Consider the following 24,839-nt stretch of genomic DNA (forward strand, 5'->3'; position numbering starts at 1 on the left):
GAGCAAGGCCGGTTTGGCAAATGCTACATTACCCCTCTGTTTCTCTCCTGTACCATGGCTTTCCAAGACCCCATCATGTTCAGCTTATAATCATTGGGTTTCCTATCTACTGGGGGAAGGGTGGTGTGGAGCAATGACAGACAGGAATGCAGAGCTCTCCCCACCACTGAGCATCTCCTCACCCACTCTTGGCCAGCTAGCAGCTTGTGTTGAAGATTTGAATTAATAGCCTGGCCCTTGCTGAAATGAACACTGTTCAGATCTGGGTGAGGTGCTGGTGGACTTGACCTGGCTCTTCCCATCTCTGCAGCAACCAATTGCCTCTACTTTAGGCCCAGGTCAGTTCCAAAAACAAGGCAAGTTGTTGTGCCTACAGTGTGGCCTCCCTCAACTCCGAAACCTGCCTCAGGCCTGAACCAGGTCAGCTCCTCAGTCTCACTGGATTGACAGTACCATTAATGAGACCTTTGACTGTGGTTGGGGTGGGATGCCGGGTTGTGGGTGAGAAGTGTGCATTGGTGGGTACAGCATAGGCTGCAGGACCCTCAGCATTGCAGTGCTCCTTAATGCTGGCACCGTCTGGAAGAACACACCAAGGGCCAAGTCTGAATCTTCTCAACGTCAATGTTGCTGAACAGAGAGAGAGAGCGCAATGTTGCTGAAGCTTTTAGTCTCATGCTCATCAGGACTGATGCAAAAATACCAAATTTCAATCCAACAAGGCAATAGGGTGTTGATTGGATGGCCAATCAACCCTGATTGGCTGAGGTGTTGCCATGCAGAAAGTAAGGGGGAACTACAGGCTCCCAGGTCATTCAAAAAGCGCTCTAGGCTGGAACAAATTCCTTTTCTAATCAAGTCATTTGCCGCTTGCTAGAAGTGATACACATTCAGAGACGATGCATACAAAAGGAACAGGTTCAAGCCTTGGGCTATTGTGGAATTATCCAGCAGCTTGAGGAGCCTAGTCACTTAGGAGTCTAATGGCCAATCAGAGTCAACTCACGAACCAATCAGCACCCTTTTCTGCTGCAGTATAAATTGTTTTGACAATTTGGAATTTGATATTCCTGCATTTGTCCTGATGAGTGCAAGATGAGACAGTTTAGCGACAAGCCCCTCCGTTCCGCAAGATTCAAATTTGGTGTGCATTGCAAGGACACTGAACATGACTCACAAAAAGATTGCCGTGCCCTGTTGTCACTAGCATACGGGTCTCTGGAGCTGCAGAGGGAGTCAGACTCCGAAGAGTGGCCTCTTTGTCTGCTCAGTGTGGGCGGGGACATTGGCAATCCCTATGTGTGCCAGCAGGTGGCCTCGCAGTGCCCGATACCCTTGAATTATCCAGGTGAGAATGGATTGAATTTATCAGACAGTGCTTCCTACGCTGCCCATCCCCTCGCCCTCCTCTCCCCAGCCTCCCTACCGTCACCTCCTCGAGTGCTCACCCAAAGCCCTAGCCCTCCTCATGTGCAGCATCACAAGTGAATGCCCAGGGGCAAGGTTGGACTCGCAATACCAACTCCCCCACTCTGTGCCCAATGGGATGGGCAGGTGAATCTAACCTAGCTGTGAGTGACTTTATGCTGGGCCCACTGCCTTGAATTGATGCCTCATCTGGAGCTGAAAGGATTAACCCATTGACCTCCCTCCCCCATACCCCTTAATATCCCAAACCCGACCTCCCACCCCCCAAAAAACTTCACCACTAGCAAGCAGCCCCTGAACAGCACACTAGCTGTGAATCAGTACACCCTAAAACACATTGCATTTACTCTGGTCTCTAACCTAACTCTTCTTAAAAATAAGGTGCTGAAATTGCCAATAATTGCATAGTCATAATTCAGATTAAGGCTTTGATTACACCGACCAGGATTAGACTTGAAACTGAACAGCACTTTAGTGTCCCAGCCCCTCAACTTCAAACCCAGCTTCCCCCTCCCCACCCCACCCCCCTCACACACTCAACGCCCTTCAAGCGTGTGTGCGTCTTACAATACTTCATTAATTTGAACAAAAAAAACATCGAATCCAAACTGGCCATGTTATGTAGATCATAAGTTAATATTTGTTAGATTGCAAATCAATACCTTCGAACATTCCAGCATGCTTGGCAGGATTTTAAAAGTCTGCATTTGGGACATGTGCCTGTTTAATCCTCCTGGTCTTAAACATTTCACTGTGACATTAACTCTTTCCCTCGCTGCAGCCTGTTTAAGGGGAAAAGCAGAGAGCTTCACGTAAACTGGAATCTTTTACGGCTGCAGATTGCATTTACTTAACACCTTGTGGGGCAATCGATGAGGCACTGCTGGCGCGCACAGTCAGCAACAGTAATGTAGGGAGTATGGTGTGCCAGGCTGCGCACAGCAAGAGACCACCATCAATAATGTGATAGTGAGGGAGTAGTTGCTTCGGCACTGTTTAGGGAACAAGGGTTGGTCAGGATACAGGGGAGCACCTCTCCACCAAAGGGTCTAGAGCAAATGGGAAACTGGTTTTCCGCTCTTAGTCACATCCATTGACTAGATGTTTGCCTTCATGGAGGGAAGAATCAAAACCAGACGGTCACAAGTTTCTTTCATCTTCCCCTTCTTGAATACTCACAGAGACTAACATTTGGTCTGTTGTGTGGAGGGGGAATAGCTCCATTAACAAAGGAATGGTTAGGAAAGGAGATTTTTTTAAAAAGCCAAATGAGCAAAGGACAACTATTTTTAGACTTATTGAACTTTGCAATTTAGCATTGGTTCCAAACTCATTGTGTATACAAAAGCGGAAATCGCTGGAGAAACTCAGCAGGTCTGGTGATATCATCGGAGAGAAAAACAGAGTTGATGCTGCAAGTCCATTACTGGAGAAGGGTCGCTGGACTCAGAACATTAACTCTGTCCCTCTCTCCACAGATGCTGCTGGACCTGCTGAGTTTCCCCAGCAATTTCTGTTTTGGTTTCACATTTACAGCATCCACAGTTTTAGGTTTTATACCATTGCATGAAAAACAGCAGTTAGGGCACTTCTGCATGGTGTTCGGATCAATGCACTATGGGAATGATGTGATTGAACAAGTGTGGGGTACAATGGAGAATCTGAGGACTGGAGAATAGGAGCAATGGGCAAAGAGTGGGGAGGCTGGGGTTGCTTCCTATTGAACAGAGGAAGCTGAGGCGCATAGTTTAAACACCAAGTATGAACAGGAAACTAAATACAGCAGGTTCAAGGCCCTGACACCCCATCTGTTGAGGGGCCCATAACTAAGGGGCATAGACTTAGGGCAAGAGGGAGGGATTTGAGGAGAGGTTCCTCTCCATCCAAAGGGTGGTAGGGAGTTTCTGGGACACAAGGCCTGAGGGTGCACAAAGGGACAGCGTCCCTTGTCACATTTAAAAGAATCCAGTGTGCGTTTGAAGCATTACAGCCCACAAGATGACAAAGCCAAGAGCTGGAAATGTGGGATGAAGCTGGATGGCTCCTGGTGGGCCAACACAGATGCCTTGGGCTGAATGGTCTCCAAATGCACTGTAAATGTTCGAAGACTCTGCGCGTGCCACAGTGAAACAATTAAGCAGGCCATGACTGCAGCCTTTCCCAATCCGTGGACTGATTACAAATCGCTAACCAGTTGTGTGATACCTTTACCCGTCCCCTTTGCGTCTGTGGGCAATGGGCTGCAAAGGAGGGAGGGGTTGGGGTAGTGAGAGGACTGTTGCCTGTTTGTGTTGCCATGTCAATGAGCACAGGGCGCTACCCACTGCCCGCCCAAACCCCTACACCAATCCCGACCTGCCTTCCCCCACCCCTTGAACACGCCAAATGAACATGGAATTTATTTATTTCGCTCTTGCTTGGAGTTTCATTTTTTTTTTAAACTTTTTTTTTTCAATATTACATTTTTTTTTTCATTATTTAGCTGTTTGATGGATAAGCTGAAGAGATCGGCATGGATACCATGTAAGGTTATAAGACAATGAGATAACATACGTGATTACTGCGGTCCGCTACAACACAGAAACCCTTCGAATAACATATGATTACTGTACTCCATTGCAATGATAAGCGATTAAACAGGGAAAAACACCAAACTCCATTAGTACTACACTGTATATCTCAGCCTAGAAAGAGAGACTTGATCCAAAAATAAAACAAAAAGGATAGACAAAAATGAACTTTTCTTCTCCCTACAGTGAGCATCAATAACAATTAACTGTTTTTGTTACCTATATACTGTAATTGTAGAATTGAACGTACTTTATATCATAAAAAGCACCATTTTATTTATAATTATTTGTCTTTTTTTTTCAATTCTCTCCTTCAGCCCAACCCAAGGGGTACAGATTCATTCACAATAAAAAAATAAAAACACAAAAAAGACCACAATCAAAGAAAAAAAAATTTAATAGCTCCCCCACACTTATAAAGGCTGGGATAGTATCGCCCCTTCTTTTGTTTAGAGTCCCTGGGGCAAGTAGACTTTAAAAAAAAAGGCAGACCTTTCTTTAAAAAAAAATAGAAAAGCAATTCTCTTTTTTTTAACAATCTCTAGCATACAAAGATATTCAACTCTCCAATGCATTGCACTTGGCTTCAGTTGAGAACTGTTATTTTTTTCCTTCTGACAAAATACATGTCAAATCTCCATCACGAAAGGAAAAAAAATAACAGGCTGGCCTTCATAAATTCTCCTCTAGATTCGCTTTTAATTTTTAAAAAAAATTAAAGTTATTTAGCACAGTCAGCTACAGTGCTGAAGCTGTGTGGTGGACTGTGATGTTTCAACTGTTATGAGGAGGATACCTGAGGGTAGAACCAAGGTGGGAAACCAAAGTCCAACTAACATTATCCCTCAGTTGACATGATTTGAGGTTACACTACCCGATTAACTGAACTGATCCCTAGACTGACATGTTACCTCAGTTGGGTTGCAGTAGCTCTTTAGAATAAAGAATTCTCGTAGAATTTAGCATCCTGTGCGTTCAAATCCAAAGCAGATCTTACGGAATTCTTGCAATTAAGAAAATTGCTCAGATTTGTATCCATGCATTTTGTCAATATCTTCTAAGTGCCTATATTCTGTAGTGTGCTTACTCCCCCCATGGTTTCTACTCCTTGCTTGAGCACACCCCTTTCTAAGTTCTGCTGTGCTCAAGAACGTTTTTATTTTTGTCATTGTCACCGGGTGACGTTTCTTTTTAAGTGGCTATCGATTTTTTTTTTGAAAAATGTTTTTTGTGTTTTCTTTTGATTTGTGTGTGAGAGATTGCTATGGAGATAGTAGCTGTCTTAGTGTGAGGTGAAGACTATAATATGAACTGAAAAACAGAGGTCCACTAGCGTGAGGTGCCCCAATGATTCACCAGGCCGAATCCTCTCGAGACAGGCCGACAGGGTTGGCATGGAGTTACTGGAAATTAAAGGTTAATTTCCAAAGCACAACAAGAGAAGATTCACCAGGGCAATCAAAAGACATGCTTGCTGTAAGCAATTTGTTAAGAGTTATGAGTAATTGCAAGCAGGGGCAGCTTGATTATGTCGAGTGAACAGACTGGATAACAATCTTCCCCATGCCAGTTGGCATGAAATGGGCAGTCGAGGGGAAGAGTGTAGGGCAGTAGGGCAGGAGTGGGGTAGGAGGGGCAACGCAACAAAGCCTTCAGGAATACCTCGAAGCCGGATTTTGCCACCCTGGATAGGCTACACCAGTCTTGGGATATCTGAGCTTTCTTGCTTGGCAGAGCATGACGAGGAACGTGGATATGTCCAACATCAAACCAGCAAAGAATGGACATATCACCATGGCATCCCCACAACATCATGCCCACTGCTAACCAGTCAGTGGGTGGGTGGAGAATGGTGGCATAAAGTCTATGAATTATCTTAAATAGAAATCAAGAATTATAGGTTTAGCAGGAAGAGGACAAAGACTTCCCCACAGGAAATTCAGACACCAAATGATCCATGGTAGGAGCTGGTCTCAGCTTCAAACAGGCCTCCTTCCTCAGAACACGTCTTCATTAAAAACTACAAATCAAGGGAGAATGGGAATATTCTTTAATATCAAGTTTCTGATATGCAACCTATCTTCAGAATCTAGCTTGCTGGAAGAGACTCAATACTTGGGATTGTACACTGTCACGATTGCTGTGAAGAAAGCTTAGGGGAAAAAACCTTCAGATTTTCTCCAAAATGAATGGGCTCAGAATGGCTAATTCTTCCCCAGCAACCTGGACATTATTCTTGGGTTGGATGGTGGACTATCCAATTGAGGAACTGTCACAGCACCACCCAGGCCTCTCTTCATTCCCATATATATCCATGCAGGAAGTGCAGTTGAGAGCAAAGGTCTCAGCAATCTGTGGCCTGGCAAGAATGAAAATGTACCACCGTGAATGGCTTTGAAACAAGGCATTCAGTCGACCCTGTGAAACCCTAACCTTCCTGTAACATATTGGAGGTCCCTGTCTCTGTTTTATCCTCTAGGAATGACCTTGATCCTGTGAAATTTACGTCAATATTCTCTTTCACGTGGGTTTTCAAATCTTAACTTTATATCAGAAAGTACAGATTTTAGGGCAATTAAAGATTCAATCTTGTCTGGAATAAAAAATACCCTTGAATTATTTGATGTCTGATGGGTCAGTCTTAACAAGTTGTTTAGGAAATGAGGGATAGAATAAAAAAGGAAGAGGGAAGAAAAGAGTCTTCTCAACAACACTGGCTGCAGAGTAGACCCCAGGCATTTGGAATCCAAGACAATAGCTGCTGGATGTCCCTCGTGGGTGCCTGTAGGAAGGTGGTGCAGGCTGGCATTGAAGAATGAAGTGAGACAACTTAGTCAGTTGGCATTACAGTCTTCAGCTTTTGACTGAGTTGCGTTGAGAGACATTGCCCCCTTTCTTTTCTGTCTTTTGTGCACTGTATTTTGAAGGCTTTCCAAATTGAAATTGGCATGACACGAAATATAAACATCAAACTCTCCCCTCCCTCCCACCCCGAAGAGTGGATGTTGTGGGTGGGGGGATCGTGGGTGCTGAAAGCTGCAACTGAGTGGTTTATCAGGTATCTCTTTTGGCTGAAGGTTGACCTCTGACCTCCCTTGACCCCTTCTGAATGAGCATTAGTAATAAGCAGGTAAATGGCAGGAGGGAGGGTCTAGACAGGGAGAGCACTCATTGAGGAGCCTCCCAGTGGCTATCTCCTTCTTGCAGGAGGTTGGGGAGTCATGCTGGAGTCGGGGGAGATATAATCCCCTCAACCCAGCTCCTCAGTCACCCTGGAGACCGTGAGGTCTGCAGATGCTGGAGATGCAGATGTTTTTCCAGCAACACACTCTCAACCCTTCACTCACCCTGCCCTGACAGAGTCTGTCTCTCATTCTAAACACTTGGGAGGGCATTGCTGAACTGATGGATTGCCAAGGGTAACGGGGGGAAGGTGGATGATCGGCAGAGACAGGAGAGCTGCGAAGCGTGGTGATGTTCCCAATGTTTTCCGTTCCTCCTCCTAAAGTTTGGGAGCCGTGCCAGGTATTGTTGTGACAGTCCGATGGGAATGTTAAGGCATATCTCTTGATGTGTGACAGCAAGGGGGGGGAGGAAGCTAGATCGCTGTGAAGTCACACCTTGACTTGGCCATATTTCCCAAGCAGCGGCCATGGTCATTACTTTATGCCAATGCTTCTCAAGGGGACCTACAGCCAACTTGGCTGAGATCTGCTGTGCTGGGTCTGGGGCTGTGCATGGTCGATACAGGCAGACGACCACCCGTACAGTCGGGAAGGATTGCCTGGCTAAGTCACGTGTCATCAAATGTCACCGCTACGCAACCTCGTGACACACTCACGTCTGACCTTGCACGTTGGAATGCCAAAGCTACCATCTTACTCTTGATGGTTCCCTTCCCAGCAATTTGGAAGCGGGAAACCACAGTTTGAAGTGGAAGTGAGCTCGGGTCAAGAGAAGGGCTCGGGGTGTGGGGTGGAGGGTTGGTCAGACATGGGGAAACATGAGTGGGAGTGGATCTGTGGGAATTTCCATCCTGGTGCTTTGTGCATAACAGAAGGGAACAAAGGTTAAAAAGGAAAGGGGACACCTTCTCTTTAAATGTTCAATGTGAGCTGCTGCTTTTTGCTGTGCTTTAAGTGAACCAGAAAAAGGGGGTTCGGGGTTTGGGGGAGAGGAGTAGGTTTGGTGCCCCCCACCCCCCCCCCACCTTGGCCTAAGACAGGCAGCCTCTGCATTTGTTTAAACTGCAAGAATTTTAACACTTCTGATGACTTTTTATTCCTTTTTTTTTAAAAGCGGTAAACCAGAAAGCAAAGCCAAAACTATCACTACCCAGAATGCAAGCAACAAACATTTGCTAATGGCGATGACTCTTGTGTGTCGGCGTGTGGTTTACAAAGCCTACCTAGTTCAGATGCAGTATTATTATATTGAGATTTATATGTTTGTCTTTCACTCTGAAACGGAGTTATGCTCATGACACAAATACACCATACCTTGTCCATTCGCTTAGCTTTCAATGGAAAGCAGAGCTAATTGAAGAGATCTCTCTTCCCCATCACCCCCTTCCTGACCATAACCCTTTCCCTCTCCCCCTTTTCCCCTACCCCACAATATTGCTACAGGAGAAGATTGTGTCAGTAAATTGGATTTGGTTACCAGGAAAGTCAAATTTAAGTTATTCAAACACAGAACTGGTTCGCTGGACTCGAAACTTTAATGCTGTTCGTCTCTCCACAGAACCTGCCAGATCCTACTGAGTTTCTCCAGCAATTTCTGTTCCTGTCCTCAAACACTGCCTCCTCCTCACATTGTAGCTGGAGATGGGGAGGCCACTCTAAGCAGGTTGCGGCCTGTTATTAGTTGGCAAAGCCTATCCAGCACGTGGTGGTGGGATTAGATTAGATTAGATTAGATTAGATTACTTACAGTGTGGAAACAGGCCCTTCGGCCCAACAAGTCCACACCGCCCCACCGAAGCGTAACCCACCCATACCCCTACATCTACATCTACCCCTTACCTCACACTACGGGCAATTTAGCATGGCCAATTCACCTGACCTGCACATCTTTTGGAGTGTGGGAGGAAACCGGAGAACCCGGAGGAAACCCACGCACACACGGGGAGAACGTGCAAACTCCACACAGTCAGTCGCCTGAGGTGGGATCTTGGTTTCAGTCTCCGCTCACGCTTCTGACCCCCAGAAAGCACCTTGTCCTCAAGTGGGCACCCCTCTCCCTTGACACCTATACCCCACCCACCATCCCCTCTGTGTCATAACTCACTCTTACAAACCAGCTCCTGCTCTGCTACCTTGGTTGCCGTGGCTACATCCTCAACAACTGAGAGTAAATCGGGTCAACAAATGCCTTGATTGTTTTCAGGCAAAGCTTGCCTCGTGCCAATTTGAATTAGCGAACAAAAGCTTGATGTCATACCAAGATGGAGATCGGAACAGGAATGCACAGTCTCCAATGACATCAACTACCCGAAATCCTTGGCAAGTCGTCTGATCGAGATGGTCCACACGGTCGGTTACAAAGCACTCAGAGAGAGAGCTGAAAGACTGTCTATATCTCTCACAATCACAGAGATGAAACCAAGAGTCAGTGCGTGACAGAAGTGAAGTCACCATTTGGTCACTTGACTACCCTTTAACCCCTCTGTTCCTGGTGAGATGTGAGTCAAACACAAGAGCTCCCATCTTAAACAAACTGAAGCTAGTCTGAAACACAACCAGAAACTGGTGGAGAAACTCAGCAGGGTCTGGCAGCATCTGTGGAGAGAGACAAACAGAATTAACATTTCGAGTGCAGTAAGCCTTTATCAGAACTGATAGTAGCTAGGAAGATGGTGTGGGGAGAGAGAGAGAACAACTAATAGGCAGACAAAGAGATAGTTGATGATAACCCAGGGAGAAAGTGAGGCTGATAATGTAGGTGAATGAGTAGGTGGAAATGGGCTGGCTATGCTGAAAGCAGACCATGTCATTACAGGGCCTGGGGTGTGGGGCTGGGTAAAGGACATGCAGTGAAACGTTCAGGTTCTAAACTTATTGTTGAGTCCTGGAGGTTGCAGGGTCCTCAAGAGGAATATGAGACGTTGTTCTTCCAGCTCGTACTGAGCTTCACTGGAGCACTGCAGCAAGCCCGAGATGCTGATGTTCTCCGGGGAACAGGGTGGGCTGTTGAAGTGGCAGGCAACTGGAAGTTCAGGGTCATTTTTATGGACAGAATATAGGTGTTTCAGAAAGCAGTTGCTCAGTCTGCGTTTTGTAGACTCCAATGTAGAGGAGAGACCACATTGTGAGCAGCAAGTACAGGGGACTGGATTTTATTTCAGATTTCCAGCTACTGAAGCTGGTCCAAATTCTTTACAGTTTGAACTTTGAGATTGAGCTGAAGCCAAATCTCTTCCTCACTCAGATCTTGTAATCATGGCGGGGCACAGGGCAGCAGGTGAGGCTGTTCGGTCAAATGTGGGAGAGTCCCGTTAGATTCACTCTACCCCATCCCTCCCTCTCTGTAGCCCAATGTTATGTGAAAACGAGTGAATCAGCCTTAGGCAGCCTCCTCTGGGCAATGTCTCCAGATCAGCACAACCATTTACTGCTGTAGAGACAGGACACCAGCTTTTTATGGATGGTCTTAGTGGGTCGGTGAGTGGTGAGGGTGGTCAAGGTGATTGGGGACAGGGCCTAGGGCTGGAGGGTATACATCAGGACCTAGTGACCAGGCCCTGGTACTCTGGGGGAGGGTGGCTGGGCTTGGGTTGGGGGCTGGGAGCAGCAACATGGACCTCCCACCCTCTTGTGCTTTCTGCTCCTGCCTCCTGTTGGCGGTCAGGATAGGCTGTAGTTTATGGTGGTGGATGGGGGGGAGGTTTTTTGTGGGGGTGGTGGGGAGGGAACTGAGGTTGAATTCAATGCCACCACATGATGACCTCTGCCCAATCAAAACTCAAGTACGTAAGTTTGGATCTAATGATGACCCTGTTTCTACCCCCACATACACCCCTCCACCATTCACCTCCACCCCTCCTCCATTTTCCCCACCCCCTATCTGACTTCACCCCTCCCCCATATACCTACCCTCTCCACCACTCTCCCTCCTTTATCACCACCCCCAGCAGCCAATCTGGGGGAGGGATGTAATGCAGTCCATAGCATGCAGCTGATTGGTAGCTTACACCTCAGAGTAGACACACATCAACTCCAGGTTCATTCTCCAGCCGCACACACAATGTTAGGAGGTGCTGAAGAATCGGACCTTGTATAAAACTGACACCTCCCTTTCCTCTGTCTCTCTCTGTGTCCACCTCTCTCCTTTGGCCACCCCCTCCTACCCACTCTGTTGGACATGTCTTCATGTCTCTCTCTGTTTCGACATCTCAATGCTGATCAATGATGACTTGCAATCAGGTCAAGGATGGAAAATATGAGCAACCCTTTTTGGGAGCAGAGTGAGTGAACTTGGACAGGTGCAGGATTTCCATCAATGAGCATTCCTCCTTAACAGAGCTCCATGTGTACAGTTTACCCAGTCATTGTGGACTCGTACCACTCAGCTTTCCATTTGGTGGAAGGATCATTTACACCTTAAGGACTTAAGGGAAGACACTGAGGAGGGGGTGGGAAAGAGAAAAAGATTGCTAGCTTGAAACCTGTCCATCTGTCCACACCTGTGTGTTCTACTGGGGGGGGGCGGGGGTAATCTTAGGGGCTGGTGCCTGACCTCTCTGTTACCCTTGCTCCACTCCAGCCCCCTTTGCCTTTCTTGTTACACTTTCCACAACGTTCACCCCCATTCCCCCAACACCCCTTTGAAGGCTCTTCGACCCCTTTCCGTTAAGCAGATAGCCTCAGCGGCCAAACTGGGACAAGGCTTCTTTCTGCTTGGACAATGGGCAGTGGAAGTGATGTAGCTATCACCCACCTATACAGGCAGCTCTGACCACTGCTACTGAGGGCCAGCAATGGCTGGCGTGGCAGGAAGGACTATTGGTGTTGAGTGTCCTACTTGAGTTTCTAGTGGGAGGGAGAGAGGCGGAAATGTGGGAAAAGGTGAAAGGTCAGCGCTAGCAACAACTAGAACCGTTGAGTCCTCCACTGGTTGTGAGACTAGCTGGTTCCTACCTGAGCCCTCCACCCCCTTTCCAGAGTCTCACCGAGATTAAGGGCATGTCATTGAGAGGGTTACTTTCACCGCCCCCTGCTGGACATCACCTCAACTGCACAGTGTGGGGGAAACGGCCAAAAATCCGGGTCACTTTTAGATTTAATTGTTAAGGCAGTCCAATATAGAATACATTTTGAGAGACTGTCGCACATTTCGGTGGGATAATTGGGGCTGGAATAACTAATTGTCTATTCTTGTATAGTTTCTATATATTTATAAATATTTGAATACATTTATGAAGCCTTTAATGCATTTGATGTATACTGAACGAGGCACTTATAAAGATAATAGTCGCATTTGCATTGCAGATTGTAGTGTTTTCCTTTTTAAAAAAAACGTCAATTCTGGGTTGATTGTGTACCATCTTTCTGGTGTGCTATGAGTCCACTGTAACCTTTACCCTTTACTTTTAATACTGGTTAAACAGGTTAAAATCACGGTCCTTACAAAATGCAAAAGTGAGATGCTCCCACCAAACTCAAAGCCACGTTACACTGCACAATGTGTGACGGTATTGGTTGCCAATTTGAGTGGAAAAATCGATTCCTATATGGTTGGAGAGATCATTCTGAACTGGTTTGTATATTTTTGTTTCCTTCCTCGAACGTGTCTGAGTCATCTCAGATGGTTGTTGTTTCTGTTCCCAGTGTTCAGCGATGATGCCGTTTCCCTCCCCCCTCTTTCTCTCTTTCTTTCTCTCTCTCTGTCAATTTTTACTTGTGTCAAGGAAGGTATCAGATGGTCTTGTCGCTGCTCATTGGGACAGACTCGCAACTATCAGAGGAACCAAGACTGTGGAGAGACCAGGAAAACAAGACAGAAAATTATCAACAAGGTTAGGTACAGTAGCACTGGTCTATCTCAGCTCAGTCAATCGTCTGAAGGGGACTTCTGTTTTTTCTTCAAACAAAAAACTTTGCTTTCTCTATTCTTTCCTTTGTGAGCATTTTAGAATTTAGAATTTATTTGCCAAATGTACTTTTGCAAGAAAAATACAATGAGAAATGTTATAAGTCGCCCTACCATGGCGCCTACATTAATGACAGAAGTCATAAGTAAATTCATGTGACAAAAAAAGGTAAATTTAAGACAAAAGTTCTATTCATCCTGGCGGAGATTGTCAATGTTGGGAGTCGAACACATCCCTGTTCTGACCCTCAGTGTCCAGTAGAAACAATCTCCGATCATACTATACACTGCAGAGTGTAGCTCCCTCACTCCCCCAGCCCCTCAGATGCACATGTGACGCTCTCAAGCTCTGATCCGTGATATCTCTGGGGGACGCCACCAGTCGCTTGTCATTTGAACCTCTCTGCGTTTTGATCAGGAGTAGGCCACTCCGCCCCTTGATCACAGTCCACCAGTCAATAAAGATCTGAACTGATTGTGGACTCGATCTCATCTTCCAGTCTACCTTCCCTCTCATTCTGCGGATCTCCAATGTGGCAGAAACTTCCAGAACTGGAGGTCGATGTGAGCCGACCCTCCAATCAGCTCAGAGGGAACATTGCTTCCTGCCTCTCCATAAGTTTTGACTTTCTTGTCAATGAGAAATCTGTCCATATTTAATGACCTGTGTAAGAGAATTCCAGGGACTAAGAGAGAATAAATTCCTCAGCTCCATCCTAAATGAGAGATTAAAACCATTCCTCCTGTTGTGAATTCCTTCCTGAGGTGAAACATCCTCTCAGTATCTACCTTGTCACAGATTCACTACGATCACCTCTCGTTCATCTGAACTCTGATAGCCCGACCTCTTCAACCCTTCCTCCCAAGCCGAACCCCCTCATCTCAGGAAAACGTGAGTCTTCTCGGAACTGCTCCTGAAGCAAGTCACTGGGAATCAAGTGCATCAAGAAAATACATGTAAAATCCTTTCCAATTAATTTGCACAGTAAGGGGGCCACTTTGACACATTCTATCTCTCAACGCAAGGTAAATTTTCCAACAAAAAAACACTGAGATAAAAGGTAAGAGAAAGGGAAAACATTGAGAGGTCCAAAGAAAGCTACTGCTCTTTGGATTAATCTCCGCTTATCTACATTAACATTGCATTTTTCTCTATGTATTTAAGAATACATTCCACACATCTCAATAGCGCCCTTTCTGACTGACTGCAAACATCACAAACCACAATCCAATAAGTGGGTAAAAGTAGTGTTCAATTCTTTGATGTTCGATTATATGAGTCAGTTTACGATTGACGTTCACTGTGCTTGATTAGTGCAGGCTTAGAGGAAAGTGAAGGAGGCTATAGAGGGAGCTGAAAATCAGAGCAACAGCTTGGAGCAGATACCTGAGAGCTCTGTGAATGAAATGTACCAACCAGTGTCATAGCTCCGCGATCTAAAGTGAAGTATCACATTTCACAGGCGAGCTGGACAGCTTAAACACGGAGCCAGGAAAGATGTGAACGCTTGCTGCACAAGATCATTAGGGGAGGCTTAAACTGCAAGTGTTCTAGATTAAAGTGGTGCTGGAAAAGCACAGCAGGTCAGGCAGCATCCGAGGAGCAGGGACATCGACGCTTCAGGCAGGATTCGTTCACAATTCCTGATGAAGGGCTCCTGCCCCAAACGTCGATATTCCCGCTCCTTGGCTGCTGCCTGACCTGCTGTGCTTTTCCAGCACCACTCTAATCTTGACTCTGATCTCCAGCATCTGCAGTACCCACTTTCGCCTAGTTGATTTTAAACTGCAAGTGTGACCATCCAAACTCAGAGCATCAACTACAGACAGAACTCCTGCCCTGGGAGCTCCATACCTGGCGGGAACACGCTGGGTCAGCTTCAGTCGATATCAAATCATAATTGCTTCTTTAGCCAAACAAAGTGTAGGTTTCTCCTGATCTGCTTGTAATAACCTTGCTCCACAATCCATCCCCCATGTAACTCATCCCCCATACCGAGATCCTCCCCAATTTTCCACCTTATTCCTAACTCCTTAGTTTTTCCTGGAGTAGAATACCAGTCTACACTAGACCATGAAAAAGCAAAGATCTGCAGATTCTGGAAGAAGGATCACTGGGCCTGAAACGTTCACTCTGCTTTCTCTCCACCAATGCTGCCAGACCTGCTGAGTTTCTGCTTTTGCACACTACTTCACTCCTTCACAATGACATTTCACAGACAATATTCACCCAGACTCCAAACGGCTCTGCCAATGCTTGACCATCTTTGTATATAATTCCTAATCTGACAACACTACTTGTGATAGAACTTTAAAATCATTTTCCTTCCTGTTCAAAGGGGCTGGTTGACCGGTTAGTCCAACTGACATGAGTAGACCTTCCTACTTCAATGACTGATATTGTCAGCTGTATTCGTTTATCAGCCAACTTCGGCCGATGGATTTGCCGAAAGATTGGCCAGTTTTGTAATCCTGCTGATTTTGCTACAATGAAGGATTCACCCAGAGGCTCCTCACCTTAGGGGGTGGGTGGGAGTGGGACGGTGGGAAGGGAAGGTGGTTATTGGATCTGCGCCTCGGATTGTTCTCTCGTTTCTGAGGGTGTTCCTGATCCTTCCTCCATCCTTTGAGTTCTCCCCCTAACAGGGCAGTGCCAGGGACCTTGAACCCAATAGTCGTGGTCATTTTGCCAATCTCTAAAATTAATGCATGACATTTGCGTTTGCAACCCACATTACTGAATGACATTGATGGATTTGTCTTTGGCTCGGGTGAGACAACCAATGGTTGTTATAGATTAACCATTCAAAGTTTAGGAGAAGATTTGTAGCTCGGGTGCTCGTTGTTGTGGTTCTGTTCGCCGAGCTGGGAATCTGTGTTGCAGACGTTTCGTCCCCTGTCTAGGTGACATCCTCAGTGCTTGGGAGCCTCCTGTGAAGCGCTTCTGTGATGTTTCCTCCGGCATTTATAGTGGCCTGTCTCTGCCACTTCCGGTTGTCAGTTCCAGCTGTCCGCTGCAGTGGCCGGTATATTGGGTCCAGGTCGATGAGTTTGTTGATAGAATTTGTGGATGATGCCATGCCTCTAGGAATTCCCTGGCTGTTCTCTGTTTGGCTTGTCCTATAATAGTAGTGTTGTCCCAGTCGAACTCATGTTGCTTGTCATCTGAGTGTGTGACTACTAAGGATAGCTGGTCGTGTCGTTTCATGGCTAGTTGGTGTTCATGGATGCGGATCGTTAGCTGTCTTCCTGTTTGTCCGATGTAGTGTTTTGTGCAATCCTTGCATGGGATTTTGTACACTACATTGGTTTTGCTCATGCTGGGTATCGGGTCCTTCGTTCTGGTGAGTTGTTGTCTGAGAGTGGCTGTTGGTTTGTGTGCTGTTATGAGTCCTAGTGGTCGCAGTAGTCTGGCTGTCAGTTCGGAAATGCTCCTGATGTATGGTAGTGTGGCTAGTCCTTTGGGGTGCGGCATGTCCTCGTTCCGTTGTCTTTCCCTTAGGCATCTGCTGAATTCACCACAAAGGTATACAGGAAAGCCACACACACAGACTAAGTCCTGAATTACGAAAGCAACCACCCCAACACACACAAATGAAGTTGCATCAAGACACTATTCAAAAGGGCCACAACATACTGCAGTACACCAGAACTGCAAAAAGAGGAAGAAGAACACCTATACAATGTATTCGCCAAAAACGGATACCCCACAATTTCATCAACAGATGCCTAAGGGAAAGACAACGGAACAAGGACATGCCGCAACCCAAAGGACTAGCCGCACTACCATACATCAGGAGCATTTCCGAACTGACAGCCAGACTACTGCGACCACTAGGACTCATAACAGCACACAAACCAACAGCCACTCTCCGACAACAACTCACCAGAACGAAGGACCCGATACCCAGCATGAGCAAAACCAATGTAGTGTACAAAATCCCATGCAAGGACTGCACAAAACACTACATAGGACAAACAGGAAGACAGCTAACGATCCGCATCCATGAACACCAACTAGCCATGAAACGACATGACCAGCTATCCTTAGTAGTCACACACTCAGATGACAAGCAACATGAGTTCGACTGGGACAACACTACTATTATAGGACAAGCCAAACAGAGAACAGCCAGGGAATTCCTAGAGACATGGCACTCATCCACAAATTCTATCAACAAACTCATCGACCTGGACCCAATATACCGGCCACTGCAGCGGACAGCTGGAACTGACAACCGGAAGTGGCAGAGACAGGCCACTATAAATGCCGGAGGAAACATCACAGAAGTGCTTCACAGGAGGCTCCCAAGCACTGAGGGTGTCACCTAGACAGGGGACGAAACGATTGCAACACAAATTCCCTGCTCGGCGAACAGAACCACAACATGGATTAACCATGCTTTAATTGAATGATAGAGCAGGCTGGAGGGGCTGAATGACCTCTTGTCCGTTTCTGTGTCAGTGGTCAGGTATGAAGGCACTTGGAGGAGCAACAAAGTCATGCACACATTGGTGAGTGTAAGAGCCTTATCCCACAGGCAGCTCAGAAACAGCACTGAGCAACTCATGTTTTAAAGTGACTCTGTGGCGCAAGGGCTAGCACATTGGACTTCTAGCAGTTTGAAGGGATTTAAAGGTTTTGGGTTCAAGTCCTGCTGGAGTCGGTACTTTTAACAGGCATTTGGATGGGTATATTAATAGGAAGGGTTTGGAGAGATATGGGCCGGATGCTGGCAGGTGGGACTAGATTGGGTTGGGATATCTGGTCGGCATGGACGAGTTGGACCGAAGGGTCTGTTTCCATGCTGTACATCTCTGTGACTCTATGTTTGTCATGAATTAAGCCTTTGTTCACTCACCCAAAAGGAGTTATAATGCTAAAGGTACAATCACCAAAGTTCACCTGGACCGTTCTCTCATAGTCACAGATAATTGATGGTAGTGGTTTATCCTGAGGCACCACATTTCAGGTAAGTGGAGAGTTTGAGAAGGAGAGTCAGTAATGGTAACCTCAGCCTGTGCAGGAATAGCACTCAAGTTGCTAGTGACACAAACCAGCCATTCAGCTAACTGAGCTAATCGAGCCCAGTCACAATGGAGTCACTACATGACGCCAGAGCTCTGGTGGCACTGGGAACTGAAATTTATCTGGCTGATTAATGGCCTCAGAGTCAGAAAGTCTAGAGGTTAGACCTGAGAAGGGGATACAGTGTTCATTAGGAATGCCAAACCTTATTAAAACTGATCAGTAATTTGTGTGAACTCCAGTGTATCCAATACTCAACGTATTAGGATCACTGTGTGGTCCCGAAAGTACTATGGACATTTTCCGCTTCCATATGATGCACAAAGATGGCTGAGTGTTAGTTCAGTCTGAAAATTGTCTCCATGCAATCACACACCTACTACCGTGGAGAAAACTTCAAACAACTGCCCCTTCAAGGGCGAGATGGCGGGGGTGGGGAACAGCTATATTAAAATACACCGGACTGTGATCTCTTATGATTCCTAAAATAATAAGGGCTCAAGAGCAAAGCTTTGGATGCCAGGCATCTGCTTATCCTGTGTCCGTGTGAACCCCGAAATGCCCCAAAAGCCTGTGCAGTCACTTGTAGGGAAGCGGCGGCCGCTGTGTGCACAGTAAGATCCCACAAAACCCGCTTCCACACCACTGGCTGAGGGATGAATACACTGGATGGAGCTGCCCCCTTGCTTCTTCTGGCCGGAATGATACTGTTCCTGGTCCTAATGGGCGGGAGAATGGAGCCTTGATTTAACGTCAACCCCCCCCCCCCCACCCCGGTCCCAAAACGCTGGCGACAGAGAGCCTCCAGGTTTGTTAAAGCAATACTGAAACCTGACCCCACTCTCGGGGCGAGGGAAAGCCACCCAAAGCAACAAAAATGCTCCAGAAGATTCTTTGCACATAATAAATCCTCTCAATGCTCGTAAATTGTTGCATCTGGGATTGGAATCTGACATCGACACTGAATGCCTGGCTTGAAATATTTGCGGAAGGTGCTTGTAATCTGTTTCTAATTTGTCTTGCACTCTGTCCGAACGCTGCCCCGAGGCCACTGCGATTACCTAGCCTGCCACCAGGGGTTGCTGTTCCTCTACTCAATGAACAAAGGAAAGGGCAGATCTGTGAAATCTCCCTGGCACATCTCTTCCTCACTCTCTCTCACTCTCTCTCTGTCAATTTTGACACAGACAGGGTCTCGGGGGTATTCTGATGAATCTATCACTCAGAATGCAGCAGCCCCCACCCCCTCAACCAACTTCCACTTGGAGAGTCTTAACTGGCTTAAGGAGGGCCGTTTCTGTACTGTATGATTCAGTGATTGTACCAACTAGTTATGGTTGGTGTAGCCTCAGTGCAAACATTACATAAGTAGGCTCTAAAATCTACTCAACTGCATCTGTTGATGAACTTGGGAGTATTGTTGGCCCTTATGCTTACATTAACGACTTTAATGAGTTCTATTCGCTTGCACTGAGAAGACAAACAGAAACATAGTGCTTCATGTTAACTCTGCATTTGGATGGCGTTTGACTGAGGTTAAAAATGATTCGCCTGTAATTTATTTCTCTCAGCCTGTATGTCTTCCTCTCACCCTCTCTGTTTATGGTGTTATCGTTTGACTATCAATTCAGAGATTCAGGTAATGTTCTGGGAGTCAAATCACACCATGGCAGATGGTAGAATTTGAATTCAATTTTTAAAAAATCACTTTAATGGTGACCATGAACCCACTGTCAGTAGTTGGGGAAAAAGCCAACAATTCATCTCCCTTTAGGCAAGGAAACCGCTGTCCTTACCCAGTCTGACCCTTTTGTGACTCCAGTCCCACATGCTTGACTCTTAACTGTGGGGCCATTAGGGAGGGGCAGTAGATGCTGGCCTGGCCGGATTAACCCACATCTGTGAGTGAATCAGAAGTAATCTTTCCTTATCTGAGGAAGCCAACTGAATTTCCATTTATCCCATAATTTGAGGGAAAATTAGGCAAACAATTGACCAAGGAACAGATGAAAGGACACTAGGAAAGGGGCAAACAATGGGGTGCATCACAATATGTCAACGGCAAGTAATTGAGAAGATGAATAGAGATGTTGGTCTTTTTGATATATTGTTGATTGATGGGCGGGGGGGGGGCAGGATGGGGGTATGTGTGGGGCTGGGAGCAGGTAAGTGGAGTTGAGGCCACCATCAGATCAACCATGATTTTGTTAAATGATGGAGCAGGCCCAAAGGGCCAAATGGCCTACTCTTGCTTCGAATTCTCGTGCTTGTGTTCAAGTAGGATGGGGTTGGTGCTATGACAGTGTAGTGCATTGGTGAGACTGCAACTTGCATACAGTTCTGGCCTCCTTATTGCTCTTTATCCGTTATGGGGGGGGTTTGGCCCAGCATAGATTGCCCATCACTGACTGGCCTGTTGGAGGTCCTGGTGAGCTGCCTTCTTGAACCATTGCAGCCATTGTGGTGGACAGAGGAACCTCGATTATTCAAAGGACACGGCAGGGAATATTTTGTTCGGTTAATCGAATTCTGGACAATCAAATGCCGAGCATCAGGAGCTTGTGATCTTGCCAGATAATCCGATATTTGGATAATCGTGGTTCCTCTGTAGATGGGTCACTTAAGGAGGGACATACACATGATGGAACAGTTTAGAGGAAGGTCTTTCCCTGGGATGAAAGGGTTTGTCTTAGGAGGAAGGGTTAAGCTGTCACACACTGAAGTATGGCAGAACAAGACGTGATATTCCTGAAACATATTGGATTCTGAGGGCAAGGATGCTAAGAGGACATCTCCTTGCAGCCATGAATCCAAAATTAAAGGGCACAGTTTAACATTAAGCGGTCCTGATTTGGTTAGCTCAGTTGGATGGATGGCTGGTTTCCATTGTTAAATGATGCCAATAGCAAGGGCTTAATCCCCATTACTGGCTGAGGTTACCATGAAGGACACTCCTTCTCAACATCTCCCCATGCCTGAGATGTGGTGACCCTCAGATTAAACCCTCACTAGTTGTCTCTCTACCTGAGGGGGGAGCAGCCCTACGATCTGGTAGGATTATGGTGACTTTACCTTTCTTGAAGATGGAGGTGTGGAGGAACTTGGTGTCTTAGAAAGTCTTTAGTCTTTGTAATTTTCTACCAAAGCAAGTTGTGCAGGTGGGGGTTTTAAAACGTTCATGGCTGAGTGTTCCATTAACAAGGGAGGTGGTCGAAGGTTTTAGAGATGGATTGGAGGACAGACAGGAGAATGAGGTTGAGGCCACAGTCAAACGGGCTTTGACAGTACTGATTGGCAAAGCATGCTCAATGGACCGAATGGCCTATTGTTGCTCCCGTTTCTAAAACCATGTTCTTATTCTGAGAGTGGGTTGTTCTGTCTTGGAGTAACTGCTAACTGAGGCAAATTTCCATTCCCCAGCTCTTGGTGACTTGCCTGCACTCAGGTAACTGCACAAAATCCAATAAATCATTAACAAGTTTGCAAGTATTGACAGCGCTGAGGCTGCAGTGATAACACTGTGGTCCCTCGCCCTCTCAGTAAAAGGTGAAGGGTTCAATGACCAGACCGAGGCCAAATTAAATGACCAAGTAAGGAACTGAAAATCTTGGCCAATAAGCTTTTGTAAATAGTATCAGTTCCATTGGAACGCTAGCTGGTCGTCTGAATGACACAATTTTTTTCACTTAAATAGGATTTTCTTTCAGAAAAATAATGTTAATTTTCACATGGTTTTAGATTGAACAATGCCAATGATAGAAATCAAAATCTTTTCAGCATCTAAAATCAGTGCCAAGGACTTCTGGTTAGAAGAAAAGTCGCCATAGTCCCAGAGAACTATAGAGCTGCTCTCTCATCAGACAGAGTTAGAGAGCCAACTGGTGGTGAGTTTAACCTGAGGGTCAGCATACCTCTAAGCAAATTGAGAGGTTGAGAAGGAAAGCCCTTTGTGGGTGGCATGGTGACACATTGATTAGCACTGCTACCTCACAGCATCAGGGACCTAGGTTCAATTCCAGCCCTGGTGACTGACTGTATGGAGTTTGTATATTCTCCTTATTATGTCTGTGTGGGTTTTCTCCCACAGTCACAAAGGTGTGTGGGTGAGGTGGATTGGCCATGCTAAATTGCCCCATAACATGCAGGCTAGCTGGGTTAAATCTGGTAAATGTGAAGCTATGTGGGATACTCTGCAGAGGGTTGGTGCAGACCTGATGGGCTGAATGGCCTCTATCTGCACGATGATTCATGGTAATGTCAGTCAGTCAGTGTAGTGGGATGTAAGAAGGGTTAAATGTATTTTATCGTTCTGCCCCAATGATGTGCCTTAACTGTGACCCTCAAAAGATATTTTCAACACCCTCTCAAAGCATTTTAGCATTGGCCTCAGGAGCTCCTTGTTAGAAAGGTGTGAGACAACCAAGACCATCTGAGATTCAACATCACCTCCCTGCACCTTGTTCATTGCCTCCAATTCACTTATCAAAGAGTTTACTCTCCCCAGCTCAACCCATGTTAATGCTACGGTCAAGAAAGCACAACCACACCTCTACCTCCTCAGACAGCAAAGGAAATTCAGCGTATCCATAAAGACTCTTATCAATTTTTATAGATGGGACCATAGAAAGCATCCTGTCCAGCTGCATCACGGCTTGGTAAGGCAACTGCTCTGCTGAGAAACTACAGAGTCTTGAACATAGCCCAGTCCATCACACAAGCCAACCTTCCATCCATTGACTCCATCTACACTTCTCACTGTCTCGGGAAGGCACCCAACATCAACAAGTGCTCCTCCCACTCCAGTTTTACTCTCTTCCAACCTCTTCTGTCAGGCAAAAAGTCAAAAAGCTTAAACACACATACCAACAGATTGAAGAGCGGTTTCTTCCTCACTGTTATTAGAGTGGACCTCTCAAATTTAAAATTTAATGTTGATCTTGCCCTTTGTGAACCTTCTTTGCATTGGGAACAGTATATTCCTCGCTCTGTTCTATTACCATAATGCACTTTGTATGGTATGATCTGCCTGTACTGCACGCAAAACAAAACTTTTCACTGTACCTAGGTACATGTGACAATAATAAATTAAAGAAAAGAGAGGATTTCAGCAAGAGTCGCAACTCAGAAATCCCTATCATCTCCCTTGCCTGGGGGTGGGTGGTGAGAAGGCAGTAGGAGAGAGATTGGTGGCTGGACATTAATCAACTGAGACCACACACCTCCAACCACACAAGACAGAGCTAGGTCTTTAATATAACCAGAATGCCTTTTCAATATTCTCAGTTTGTTCCAAACTAGGCTCCATCTAATGCCTCCGGCCATTGTGTGGACTTCCAAAGTTTGTGCGTGGTGTCCAGTAAAAGCCGTAAGTGAAAGCGACAACTTTATCTATAAAGGCCTGGGCATGTACCTGAGAGGGAAAGTTGGCTCCAAAGCCAATCAGTTACTATTTTTCTATTGTCAGTGCAGACCTGATGGGCTGAAGGGCATGTTTTGCACTGTTTGTTTCATGACTCTATTTCTTTATGAATGTACAGGCCAGTCATGAGCAGTGGATGTGGAAGTAGTGAGCACATCTAGTTTTGATAGTGTGTGGTGAGGGCTGAATTTACAGCAACGTGCACGAGGGGGAGTTTGGGATCCTTTCTCACAACAAGAGCGGTCATGTCTGAGCTTTAACATCTCTCTGAGCCAGCCACTGACCTTGGCCTGTAACACCCCAACAAGTACTGCCAAGCATGTCCCTCTGAGCCCAACACAATGGCCAGAATGTCAAGTGATATTCCACCACAGTCAGCTCAAAACGAAATCATTTCAACTCCAAAAACCATCCCTCCCCCTTTCACCCCATCTGGGTGAGGTATTCCCAATCTGAAAGCTAACTCCAGACCGGCAACCAGAGCTCACCAGGTTTTTGGTAGGAGGGACAGATCTCCTAGAAATCACAGTACAGAAAGAAGCCATTTGGACCAGCTGGACCATGCGCACCCAGATAGGCTCCATCCACTCATCTCTTCTACCCTCTCTCCCTCTTGTTTAGCTCCCTATTGTCTAGCTTCCCCCACTTTCCTATTCGACTCAACTATGTCTACCGAACCAAGTTCCATATTGTCCAGAAAAAAGACATTCCTCTTGAATTCCCAGCTGCAATCAGTGATGTCTTGTTTCTAATTCACTGGTAGGATGTGGTTGTCACTGGCTGGGCCCAGCTTTTATTGCCCATCTTTCATTGCCGCTTGAGAAAGTGATGGGGAGGTGCCTTCTCTACCTTCCTCGACCTGTTTCCCTAAACCCATGATCATTTTCTGGGTGCTCAGTTTGCATCTACACTTTGAGTTTGACAGGTCAGAGCTACTCAGTGGACTGGGAGAGGGACGATGCAAAGTTGTTTGGTTTTTAATGGACAGTACAATTTTGTCCAAGTTACACTACCACCCACTTTCATATAAAAATTGCCAAATGGGTTCCATTCACTTCATGACACACTTGGCCCACCCTAGTTTTGAACTTGGAGATGCAGCCTGGCTATAACAAGCTAACAATTCAAAACATTTTCAAACCAAAATGAATTAGCACTCTCCACCTTTGCCCCTCTGTCATCGACAGTAAGCAAGTGGGACAGTGGCTCACTGATTAGCACTGCAGTATCACAGTCCCAGGGACCTTGGTTCGATTCCTGCCTCAGGTGACTGTCAGTGTGGAGTTTGCACATTCTCCCCGTA

At 46.2% G+C, this 24,839-nt stretch overlaps 1 protein-coding gene across 7 annotated transcripts in view; it reads right to left on the reverse strand.

Moving 5' to 3' along the window:
* Positions 1–11,096: 11,096 nt before the first annotated feature.
* Positions 11,097–24,839, reverse strand: part of nfixb (nuclear factor I/Xb) — a 437,817-nt gene continuing 424,074 nt past the window's right edge. For all 7 annotated transcript variants that reach the window (XM_072564242.1, XM_072564240.1, XM_072564239.1 and 4 more), the window contains one exon: positions 11,097–12,971. In XM_072564242.1, the coding sequence (XP_072420343.1) occupies positions 12,957–12,971 (15 nt within the window). In that variant the 3' untranslated portion in view covers positions 11,097–12,956. The remainder of the gene's footprint in view (positions 12,972–24,839) is intronic.

Source organism: Chiloscyllium punctatum, chromosome 46 (genome assembly GCF_047496795.1).
Source record: "Chiloscyllium punctatum isolate Juve2018m chromosome 46, sChiPun1.3, whole genome shotgun sequence".
Classification (NCBI taxonomy): domain Eukaryota; kingdom Metazoa; phylum Chordata; class Chondrichthyes; order Orectolobiformes; family Hemiscylliidae; genus Chiloscyllium; species Chiloscyllium punctatum.